The 13117-nt window shown below is 39.0% G+C and overlaps 1 protein-coding gene across 3 annotated transcripts in view; it reads right to left on the bottom strand.

The window, feature by feature from the left end:
• RBPMS (RNA binding protein, mRNA processing factor) overlaps positions 1-13117 on the bottom strand; it is a gene marked incomplete at both ends in the record, with an annotated part of 159114 nt that overhangs the window by 81646 nt on the left and 64351 nt on the right. For all 3 annotated transcript variants that reach the window (XM_084231620.1, XM_084231619.1, XM_084231618.1), the window contains 3 exons: positions 1002-1064; positions 2259-2297; positions 5095-5172. In XM_084231620.1, coding sequence (XP_084087746.1) covers positions 1002-1064; positions 2259-2297; positions 5095-5172 — 180 coding nt within the window. The remainder of the gene's footprint in view (positions 1-1001; positions 1065-2258; positions 2298-5094; positions 5173-13117) is intronic.

Here is a 13117-nt window from a genome sequence, read left to right on the forward strand (position 1 = left end):
ACAGGCCCATATAAAGGCTTTCCCGAGGGCCTGCCCATCATCAGGCTATAGGGTCTCTCTCTCCTCCCCTCAGCATGTCTACAAAAGCATCCAGACACTCAGAATTGCAGTTGGCAGGGGCACCTGTGGGTTTCCACAGCAACACAAGTTCGCTGAAGCAACACAAAGACAGTCTGTAGTCAGTCTTGACTGGACTACAATCCAGTGAACTGGAAAGGCCACTTGCCTTTCCAGAAGCACCTACATACTTGTGGCTGCTTTAATCAATGCTCATTCACAGCCTCTTGAGCCAACTGGATGGAGCAGGATGGAACCAGACCCAAGACAACCCAGTTAAAGATCAGTCCAGTCCTCAGCTCTAGAACTAAATTGCTTCCTTCTACCCCTCTCAGCTCGATTCCCTTACATTGTTTTGTTTTTCAAAAATACCCAGGGTGGGGGAGTGGGGGGGCAGGTAAAAATTTCAAAACATACGGCAGACAAGATGCCTATGAATGAAATACAGGTATCTCTCCTCAATTATGCCTGTAATTACGGCTCAGTTAGTCATTTATTATGTCACAATGCAGAATGTCTTTTGAGAAAGTCATATGTGAGTTTTTGATTAATCAGAATAAAGACTATGACCTATAAAAAAAAAAAGCCACACACCTAATAACCTCATAAGAAAATCCAAGATGCTCATCTATTCTTGGCTTAGACTTAGTCACCAAGTGTATAAATGGTCAAATGAACAGGACAGTACCATGAAATGTGACTAGGTTGAATTAGAATGAGGGCTACACCATCAGATAACTTCAGCATTAGAATAAAGCTATTATTTAACACTTTGCATATCTGACCACAGTGCTAGGAAACATCTCTTTAGAGGGCTCATTGAATTGATGGCCCCTCCCCTCTTACATTGGGCAATGGTAGTCCATTTGAGTCCCCATCCAAGGAAGTTCTATACTCCCACCACCTCACAAGGAAACCCCCAAAGATCCATCACCAGTACTCACATTCAAAGCATTCTTTGCAGCTTCTGCTTCTGAGCGACTGTCAAAACTGACAAAACCTACGGGCTGAGGAAAGAAAAAGAAATATGAAGGGGAAAAAAAAAATCAGGGATGTTATTTTTCTGGGTCAAAGGTGATGTCAAACTGAACAGCTAAGATAAAGAATTGACCACAGGCAATGGGTAGAAATAAGAAAGCCAGTCCAGAAGAATCATGACTCAGTGTCTTAGCCAAATTTCTAACATGAATCAAAGGGACTGTGAAGGTGGCTCTTCAAGGGCACAGCTGAGGATTAAAAGTATCATAAAAAAAAAAAAATCTAGCAGGGGTTGGAAGGTGAGCAGTAGTGGACAAAGGAGTAGAGAAAATTTTGGATCAAGAGGCTCTACTTTCCTAAATTAAATTCACTGTACCTCAGTTTCTTCATCTTTTAAAATGGAAAGAGAACCGAATCACCTTTCGGTACACTGTAAGTGCAAGGAATACAATGACACAGTGATAACATCCCTGCAGTCTTGCTAAGATCAAAATTTTACAACAAACATTTCCATCTCAAATCCCAAGGGATGTCTTTAAAAAGTCCTGTGTTTAATCAAGCATGTAAACCACATTGTCCCAATAAACAGAGAGGTAATAATCCCTTTGGACTACCTTTCAATCCAGAAGAGTGTTAGCAACATAGCCTATTCCTCATGAAACAAAGAAAACCTCCTTGAGAAAGGAAAAGTAGCTGGCAGAGGAGTATGCTCAGTGTTCAACATTAAAATAACAACAAAAACATTGTTAAAAATTTCCAAGAAGCTTGCAGGAAAGATCAGGGTCACTGTATGCCACTGTCCATTCTAGGTTTGGGAGTAAGAGGTCTGAGAGGCAGACCCCGTCATCATTAAACATTCATACTGACTGTGAAAGCTTGTCTATTTAACTTTATACTTAATAATTAAAAAAAAAAAACAAAACAGCAAGAACCTGGACTAAAAGTCAATTTGGATAATAATCATTTCTTTTAAATATACAAATCAATCCCACATAAATATGCTGAAGGAATTACATTTGCCTGCTTAGAGGTAGTACCTGACACCCCGAAATTATGAATGATTTTCCTGGGCTAAATCCTAATCCATTTCACCCTAAATTTAAAGCAACAAAGTCAAACCCCAGTGGAAATTATAAAAGAATTCCCAGCCCATAGTAGTCCTGAAGAAAGCCAACTCACTCATTATAAAAATGATCATTTATACAAAAGTCTGGAATACTTACCTGCTTAGATGTGAGCTTTATAAGAGAACCCTCGTAGCCCTGAAAATGAAGAAACATATTCAGACCAGGAAAAAAAAAGCAATTGTAATATAGCAGCTTGTTCTAGTGAAAATCAGTGAGTCCTTTATGACTAACCAATGACCATTTAATTTTTCCTACAAATGCCTTCTAATTAAACTGGAAAAGCAAACCCCCCACTCCCTAAACACACACAAATGCCTATGCTTGTATACTTAAGGGCTTAAACAAAATCAGGCCCTAAAATTCATACATTAATTTTTAAATTTTTTTTTCATTAAATATGTAATGGTAGGAAAAAATGGGTATCTGTCAATAACAGATCTTTTTCATTTTAGAGAATGAGGAGAAAGAAAGGAAGTAAATTCATTCAGTAAGTGAGGAAGGTCAGACTACTTGATTCATTTGCTATAAAATAACAAAGCAACATTAAAAATGTACTTGTTAGGCCTTAGTCAGAATTGCAAAACTTCTAGAAAAATTTAAAGCAGGCAGCAGTGCCAAATTGTTTTGAGTTCCTTTGCTTATTAATAAGAAGCAGCCAATTTTCACATTGGTATTCCGATGTGCAAATATTCCCTGTTGGGTTTCCACTCTAGGACATAGAAACACTCCCCGACATTCCCTCACCCTTCCTGGCTCCTCAGGATAAGGGTAACAAAGTGTGTTTATTTCTGAAAATAATCAATGGCTGGTGGCTTGCTGATGGATGCCACAAGAGGGGAAAAACACCACTTGACATGATTGACCACCGTACATATGAGTGCAGAGACAGATTTGCAGACTAGGGTCAGCCTCCAGGGACTTTAATTAAAACAAAGTTGTTAGGAATGTACCAGGGTCCTGACTCTAGCGTTGGGGTTTCTGAGCAGGATGTTGGGATTGATTCATCCTCCTATCTTCCCAGCAGAGAGCTATGTTACCAATTAGCTACTGTAAACATTTTACCTCAGAGGCCTTGAGTTCTTCTGGCCAGAGAGGTCATGATTCACAGCCCTGCCTCTTCCTTTTCAAGGTGCTCTCTCTCAAAGACCTCGAGGTTTAAACACTCTGAAGGGCCTCAGAGGCAAAGGACAAATGGATATTTCACTCAAGTGTTAACACCACGCGTGGGACTATATTGTGCTCAAGACCCAAATAGAAATAATATCACATAATAGATCAGAAAAAGGATGGTAGAAATCAGACTGCAAGTTTGAATCCTGTCATTTATTGTGTGTGCAAATTTGGGCAAAACTTATTTAACTGCTCCAAGCTTCATTTTACTCATTTGAAAAATGAGTGCAACCTGGCAAAATAAATGAGGGAATTCATATTATGGGACTTGCTGGCTGAATCTTTCTCTCTATATATGTACCAAAAATTTAACAATGCTTTGTTCATTTAGAAGAACAGTTAGCTTAAAAAGTCCTCACCCACAAAAGGGATGGGCAGTAAAAACTACAACCCTCAAGAAGAAACTTAGGAAATTCTGTGAAGTTGGTGCCCTCTCACACCACCTTTGCTTTCTTTTCCACTTCCTCTCAGCTGATCTCAGGTCTAACCTTTCTGCTTCCTGCTGTACAGTCATCATTACTGTTGCATTAAGGGGGTGGCTGTCAGAATGGGGTTACATCCATTATGACATGGTGACTTCTTGGCACACAAGTGGACTCGATTTTATCTTGCTGTTATAACTGGCTGTCCCCCAACCCCCAACCTTCCTGCTTCTTTTCCTATCCAGCTGTTTGCAGCTGTCACATCATAGTCCCTCTCCCTAAACAGCTAGATCCTGTCGCTAAAATAAATGGTCCTGTCTCTGTGACCGGGAGTCCACTGCAAAAGTCATGGATCTTCCATCAGAGTTAAGATGGTCCATCATCTAGTCCCAGTGTGGCCCCAGCCAGGCAGTGCTGCAGACAAGTCCTTGCCAGTGAGTTTACACACAGGTCCTCAACTTATTGTGACTTCCAGGTTTGCTCCTTGAGGGCGAAGGCCTCCAGTCCACATTTCTGCCCAGTCCCAGTTTTTTCCTGTGCTCCACAGGCTAACCTTCAATGTTTCTCCTTAGTAGCATATCTATTTTAGCTTCAGTTTCAATTCCTGTAAGGTTTTCAATCCCAGCAATGTTAAGCATCTCTACAGTGATTTTACCTTGACAGTTTCAATTCACAGGGAACTGCATTAAATATTTCACTAAGCACCAGAAAAGATTCTACCTCAATTCATACCAAACCTTTCAAATTTTACTATCTTTGAAACTTATTTTTTCCCACAGAAAAAATAATGGAGGTTGGGTTCTTAAGAATAGCTCATAAAAGTCTATTATTTAACTTATTATGTCTCCAGAGTAATATATAAAAGGGATTATTTCAATTTCTAAGAAACTTCCTATGGATATAAATACATATATATTATAGAAATATATAATCTATATATTGTATAAATATGAATATACATATAATTTATGTTATAAATACAATTTGTATAAATATACATTTATTGTATAGTAAATAAATGGATAGCACTGCGACAGTACTCCTAGCACCCCCCTGGTGGAGGATAAATGGGCAGGACACCAAGGTTGTTCCATTTGCAATAGATGCCAGTTTCATGTTCACATCAATTTAGAGAACCTATTGTTGAGGACAAAAAGCATTTTGTCTTTCCTAAGTGAAACATTAAAACTGAGCTGTTTAACCTACTTTATTCAGACCTTTTAAAAAGACCACTTTATAAAAGGTGCTTTCTCAAACATTTTGTTTCTTCCTACCCAAAATTGCCCATGAAGCTTAAATATAGTTTCCTTTACAATTTTTGAAAGATTTTTAAAAAGTACCTTAAATGGTCTGAAAAGCAAATAGAGCTCCCGAGGTTTGATGTCGAGGGGGAGACCACTGACAAATAGGGTCCGGACCTGGAAAATGAATGAGAAGTGATCAAGAGAGTGGACAATCCAGAGAACAGCACTCACATGAAATCTCAAAAACACAGTTCTTCATATATTCCATGACTCCTATTTAACTCATGTCCTTTCCCATAACACAAATGAAAATGTTAAGATACCATTATGCCAACTCTATAATGTTTCTTTGTGGCTTACTCAAAATTAATTACATCTATAGATGATTTCAATGTATAGATGAATTTATCCTTTCCCAACTAGTGGGTGCCTCAACAGTCACATGGAGCAGGTCCAGATAACAAATATTAGCTGAAGGAAAAAATGTCCTGAGGACGGGAAATCTACCATCCCACTAACCAATGAGCATAGAATGCAGTTAAAAATTAAGATCAAAAAATTTGCTTTGTCCTACTTCATTCTTCAGTGGCATCAATAAATACCTAATTTTGATAAAGGTAAAAGTTTATTAAACAACTCAGGTGTATCTAAATAGTAGTCAAAATATACAACTCTGCACATCTGTTCAGATGCGGATCTCCATGGAAGATGCTCCTCTTGTATTCTTTCACAACATGACCAATACCTAAGATGCCCTTCTAGGTGCCACTGGCAGAATTCATTCAAGGCACATATGTGAACATTGTTAAAGTATGGGGCACAATCTATGTATATACTGTCTACTAACATAGAGCACAGGACACACTTTCGGCAGGGGTGGGGGCCATGTCAGAGAAAGCACATTACCATCAGAGTGAGGACTGAAAAGGATGTGACCCACATGGCGCAGCAGACCTCTCCTATGGCATGCGCTGCACCTCTCAACTGTGTATTTCAGTACATCTGCCTGTTCTGCCCCCCACTCTGTCTCTGGTGAATCCTCTCACCTCCACACATCTGACCTACATCCCTGTTCTTGTATGCATAAATAAATAAATTTTTTTAAAGATTTATTTATTTATACAAGCACTGGATACAGTCAGAAGCGCGGGAGGGTGAGAGGATTCACCAGAGACAGCAGGGAACAGAACAGGCAGACTGACGAAACACACTGCTGAGGGGAGCAGCAGGCTCGGCAGGAGAGGTCTGTCACACCATGTGGGACCCTTGCCGGTGGCTGAGTATTGGACCAGTGCTGCAGAGGTTGTGGGCAGCTTTGCAGCCCAGTGCTCAACCACTGCGCCACCAGGGGAGGCCCAACAGATACGTTTTTTTTTTTTTTTTTTAAGTGTTGGGTAAAATTTATCAGCAGAGAAAGCAATATGAAAGGGGGTATGTTCTGGGTGAAGGGTGAATCAAGCTTAAACTGGGAACTGAGGATCAAAACCACAGGGGAACATCAAAAGTCACCAGCTCAGAAATTCAGGGTCAATTCCCACAGGCAAAGAATAACCATGGTTATCACATTTTATTTTTCCTTTTGTTTCTACCTATTTATTACAATATGTTTTGTGTGCCTCTACGAAGTTCCCCCCATCCCAACTTGACTAAGCTATAACATACAACATTGTGTGAGGTTAAGGTATATAGCTATGTTGATCTGATACAACATATTGCAAAATGGAATAAAAATAACAAAAAGGAAAAAACCCTCAGTGCTAGCTAACACTTCCATCACCTGCACACAATAACTATTTCTTTTTTGTGGTGGGAAGATTTATGATCTATTCACTCGTAACAATACATAATATACTTGAAAGTGACCAATTATATTAAGGGCAATGCTGTGCATTTGATCCCCAGAACTTAGGCATCTTATAACTGGAAGTTTGGACTCTCTGACCAACACTGTCCCACCCACCCCTCAGTAATTACCACCTTTCTATTCTTTGTACAAGCTCACTCCACATTTTATATTTCTCTCATTAGAAACCATGCTGCCACAGGTAAAGAAAAATTCAACGTTCAATTCTTAACCTCATGTAAGTATGGGAGATTTTTCTTCGATGTGAAATGAAGAGAACATTTTTAGAATCCTAACACTTTCCATTGCTTCTGGTTTTGAAACACACAAAAATCAGCAAGCAAGATTCTTTTACTGATCCAGAACAGTACACAGTAAAACATCATACCATTTACATGTGAGTGCTTAATAAAGCACTAAGATGATGTTAATTAAGAGCCCCAGAATAGTGACGACTTATTTTGCTTGTTTTTTCATTCAACTTTTATAGTTTTACTGAGGTATAATGTATGATAAAATGTACATTTTGAAAGTGTACAAATAGTTAACTTTTAACATACGTGTATGACCTGTGCAACCATTTCAATCATAAGTTTTCTCACACCCTCTTAATTTTCCTCCCACACTGTTCTATCTTCCTTATCCCCAAGGGATCCCTGATATGCCTTCTATACATTAGCATGTGTGTTCTAAAGGTTTATACAAAGGGAACCAAAGTCTATACAAAGGGAACATTTTTGCCTAGCTTGTTTCATTCTAACATAATTATTTTGAAATTTATCCACATTGCTGCATGGATTAATAGTCTAGTCCTTTTATATATTGCTGACTAGTATTTTGTTGAATGGATACAACAGTTTATTTATCCATTCATTTGCTTTGGCTTTTACAAATAAAACAGCCGTCTCTGTATGGACTTGTTTTCTTTCTTCTTAGATAAACACTCATGAGCACAATAGCTGGATAATATGGTAGAGGTATATGCTTGACTGTTTAAAAAAGGGGGAAGAAAAATAAAACCCTGCCATTCAATTCCTCCTTTTTTGAATATTGTGAGTGTACATAAAAACAAATTTGTATTCTGTTGCTGATGGGAGGAGAGTATTATAAAAATCAATTAGGTCATTTCTGTTGTTCAATATATCTTTGCCTCCCCTTCTTACCACCTCCCACCCCGCCATCTTTACCAGAGATAAAGGCTCTTTCTGAGAAATGAATTTTCTCAATCAAAGTTGCTAAGGCTGAATTACTGACAATAGCCAAAGACACAAACTACAAAAGAATCCTGCCATTCGGTGTGCTCTCCTCATCATCCACCAACTCTCCTCCCACAGTCCAGAGAGGGAATGCCAGCTGCCATTCATTCAGATTTTGAGTATCTATTTTTTTTTTTATAAAGATTTTTTTTTTTTAATATATATATAGAGGCACGTTTTCTTTCTTTCTTTCTTTCTTTCTTTGTTTTTTGTTTATACATGCACTGGGTACAGTCAGAAGCGCGGGAGGGTGAGAGAATTCACCAGAGCCAGAGCGGGGAGCAGAGCAGGCAGAAGGACCGAAGTACACTGCTGAGGGGAGCAGCGGGCGGCAGGAGAGGTCTGCGCGCCATGTGGGACCCTCCTCCGGTGGCCGGGGAGCAGCCGGGGATAGAACCGGCGCCGCAGAGGCCGCGGGCAGCTTCGCAACCCAGCGCTCAACCGCTGCACCACCGGGGAGGCCCTTGAGTATCTATTTTATGTCTGACACTATGTAGGTGTTGAATGGATCAAAGATTTCCAAAGAAATAATATGACATGCAGGCCCCTGTGATTTAAACATAGGAGTACCATTTGCCTAGCAGTGAAGTTCAGCTATGTGAGTGGTATCAATCAGATTTGGGCAGCTAACTTAGAAAATAAACTACCACTTATATTATTGCTTTAAAGAACAAGGCTTTACAAACATGTTCGTCAATTTTTGAATAACTGCATAATCCACAAGAAAACTGATGGTTAGCAACAAAAGATTACTGATAGAAACTAATGTTTCTAATGTGTATTCTAAAAGCTTATACAAATGGAACAAATTATAAATGCAAACTTTGGTGTAAGTCCTACAAGGCATTTCCCCCTCTGTATAATGAGAGATCAGTGATCCCTTGGTGATAAGGAAGCTAGGACAGGGTGGGAAGAAAATTAAAAGGGTGTAAGGGAACTTTTGATTGAAATGGTTTCACAGGTTACACATATGTTAAAAGTTTACCAGTTGTACACTTTTAAGATGTACATTTTATTATACATTATACCTCAGCAAACTGTATAAAAGATGAATGAGGGCCTCCCTGGTGGTGCAGCGGTTGAGTGCTGGGCTGCAAAGCTGCCTGCAGCCACTGCAGTGCCTGTTCAATCCCCAGCTGCCAGGCGAGGGTCCCACATGGCGTGCAGACCTCTCCTGCTGCCCGCTGCTCCCCTCAGCAGTGTATTTCGTTGGTCTGCCTGTTCTGTTCCCCGCTCTGGCTCTGGTGAATTCTCTTACTCTCTCGCGCTTCTGACTGTACCCAGTGCTTGTATAAATAAATAATCTTAAAAAAAAATTAAAAAATGAATGAAAAAGCAAATAATATCTTTATCTACACCCATAATATGTACTATTATGCAACTAATAAAAATTATGTTCAAGGAGAAAGTACATATACTCTAACTTCATTCTAGACACACATATTGGAAGAGGAGAAAATGCCTTGTAGGACATACAAGGTGTGGTGGAATAATCCATGATTCAATATTTATTAGGTTATATTTCCCACCTTTCTATAAAAGTACATTAGATAAGCTTATTTTTTTTTAATTTGAGAATTATCTCCATTTGTCGTTACTTTACTTTCTTTAGGAAACAAGAAATAATGTCAATATTTATGTCAATAAAAGCAATAAAGTTTATGGAGGAAACTCTTTTCTATGTAAATATTTCAGAACTAGTAGTAAGAGATTCTTAGTATCTCAACAGGAAGCTGTTATATAAGGGGGCAGAATGGAATTCTCTGAGGCCTAAGTTTCCCACTAACTCATAAATGACTTATATTTCCTTGACTCTAGAGAAATCCAGGATATCTCATCACTGAAGAGAGATTCTCTCCTCTGCCAAGACAGGTATGAGGCTGACTATGAAAAAATAATTCTTAAATACTTTATGAGTTTATGAATAAACCTGAAAGTTACTTAAATCCAAGTTATGTCCACATGCTTGGAATCCTTTCTAGACCTCCTCAGATTAAGAGTTTGTTTTTTTTTTTTAAATATTTATTTATTTATTTATACAAGCACTGGGTACAGTCAGAAGCACCGGAGGGTGAGAGAATTCACCAGAGCCAGAGCGGGGAGCAGAGCAGGCAGAAGGACCGAGGTACACTGCTGAGGGGAGCAGCGGCGGCAGGAGAGGTCTGCGCGCTATGTGGGACCCTCCTCCGGTGGCCGGGGAGCAGCCGGGGATCGAACTGGCGCTGCAGAGGCTGCGGGCAGCTTCGCAACCCAGCGCTCAACCGCTGCGCCACCGGGGAGGCCCCAGATTAAGAGTTTTAAGACAAAAAGTCATGGCTATAAATAGGGGGGGGGGAATAAAAAACAAAACCCAACTTTTACTGATTTGCTTACTTCATGCTTTTTTGGTGACTGAGACCTAGAATCACAGGGATGTCAAATATCTCAAATTCTTCTCAAGATCATACTTTGTACCAAAGCTCTTAACTACCAAAGCACTCTGGGGTTTTGTCTTTGCTGTTTCTATGGAAATCACTAAGACAGGACATGATTCTTGCTTGCAGGGAGCTTTGTGTCAGTGAAAGAAACTGAATATACAAGTGAAAGTTTGGTCTTTCACAAAGTAATTGATTATCACCCAAAGAGAGAGACAAATGTTTAAAAGACAGATAAATTCATGATCAAATGCTCAGGAAAAAACAGCCCTCCCAAAGTAACAAATGAATGACACCAAATGAACTTTGTGGCAGGTCAATCATTATCCGGGGCAGTCCTTAATTTAACAGCAATGTCTACGGACACAGCTGTGCCTGGCATTAAGCCTTCAGCATCACAGATGTTTACTTTATCAGACACATGGGGAAACACATTTCTTAGTCAAGGACAGAATATGCCTCACATAAGTTCAAGACATGAAGCTGCTGACAGTTCTATCCCAAAGGAACTCTAATGGAGTCTGTGGGTATACCTCCAACTTCATTTTTAACCCAACAGAACTGAAAGAATAAATGCTAGGAGAAATTGCCCGTTGTTGAACTGTAAGAGCAAGAGCCCTCCTGGCGAGCCAATATGTATAGCATTCCTGTGGAAGCCACAATTACATTTGGGATAAACTAGCCCTTTGTTCTTCAATGGCACTGCCAGCTCCCACCATGAAAGACAGTCACATTTCAGTGAATGACTTCTAATTTAATAAATTCTAAGTCAATAAAATAAATTTTTTTTGGTCTTGGGCTTCCCCAGATAGAAAGGCTAAACCAGACCTTCAAATGCACGTCCTAATAACAAAAAGCATGCATTATCTTTAGGTAATCGAGACATGAAAATGAAAACTAAGAGAATGCTTCATATTTTAGTATTTAGAAAATTATATACATTTTTCAGCCAGTGGCTACATCTGGTAAATGCCATAGTGTCCAAAGAGTATGGACATTTTCTGTGTGTATTTCAGTTGTTGATGAAAAGATCTTAGGGATCATCTCTAGCGGCTCTGAACCTAAATTCATGGGAGTGGGGTCAACATATAAGAAAATGATTACTGACATGTAAGAAAATGATTTCTCGTTTTCAAGAGACATAAATAACTATTGTCACTCACTTAAAATAGTCCAATAAATAAAATGCACGGTGTTTCTATGATCATCTGTCCTCTGCAAGCTTTTTCTCCATCAACCCACATTCTCAAGAGAACAAAAGGAGACACCAAAGTTCTAGAACATTCCATATTTTTAAATCACTCTTTGAAAGTTCTTTTTTTTGGTAGCATGTATAGCCGGCTCCGAAGGCACAGTATATACCCCAAATATCTCAAATTATTTTAGAAACCTATAGAGTAACATTGTGTATTCATAGGAGACAAGTCAAAACCTCTGGAGGTAACATGGCAAACAAAATGATGTGTTGAGTCCTCAAGTCACCATCACACTGATAAGTTATCCCAATATTACTTGAAAAACAAACAACTCATGACAAAAAATTAACACAATAAAAGAAACTGGAGAGGAAAAGGAAAAACAAGACAAAAATAATCAGAGTCAAGGGAGAAAAATGAAAAACACTAAAATCGAGACAGACTCAAAAGGACTGAAATAGACCATGATATTTCAGGACTACCCACCCATTAATTCATTAACAAGAGTCATCAACACAAGGTTACTATAAAAATCACTCACATTTCAACTCACAATAACTAACTCAAACATTTATGCATACATCCCAAATGTAAAGGAGTAAGTCACAAAGTTGAAAAGGTACTAAAACTCAGACTTGACATTTAAGATGGTAAGCAGATCTCTACTGATGTATAAGAGTTTTGGTTAAGGGAGAAAACAGCAAAAAGTATTCATAGTCCCAATTTAATTGGTTCATGTTTTCGTAAATTGGTACAGACACAATTTTTTTTTAACGGTACTGAAAGAATTAATACCAGATAACCTATATGCTAATAGCAGAGAAGATGGGGTTATAGTGGACTTTCATTTCATATTAATACACTTTGGCATTTAAACATAAGCATGAACAATTTATAAGCATGAACAATTTCTTTGAAAGAAAAAAAAAACCACACATATCTCCTTCCTCTGAAAATCTAAGCTAAGGGTTGTGCCTATCCACTGCTGTCCTTAGGAAGTCACATTTTCCTGCCTGTCCTTGCTCACAGAGACAAGCTTGATCTAGTAGAAATACATATTCATGTAACGTGCTTCACATTTCAATCCTGACCACAAGCCAATGTTTCTTAATACTCACTCTAAAAATAAAATCTGACCAAAAAAGGGCACCAGCAACTCTAAGGAAAGGTCCTGGAAAGCAGAATCACCCTGGTTTCAATCAACAGGATTGGGGGTGGGGGGTCTTGTTTTATGACCATTCTATTTTCCACAAGACAAGAACAGAGGTGACCATCTATTTTTCACAAGAACAGAGGGGTCACTCTCCAACACCTCTTCTCTTCCCCTCAACCATAGACAAAACTGATCTTGGGGACAGAAGTGAAAAGGAGCCCCAGATATCCGTGCAGCATAATTCCAATAGAGTAGGG

The sequence above is a fragment of the Talpa europaea genome (assembly GCF_964194135.1).
Source record: "Talpa europaea genome assembly, chromosome: 4".
Lineage (NCBI taxonomy): Eukaryota > Metazoa > Chordata > Mammalia > Eulipotyphla > Talpidae > Talpa > Talpa europaea.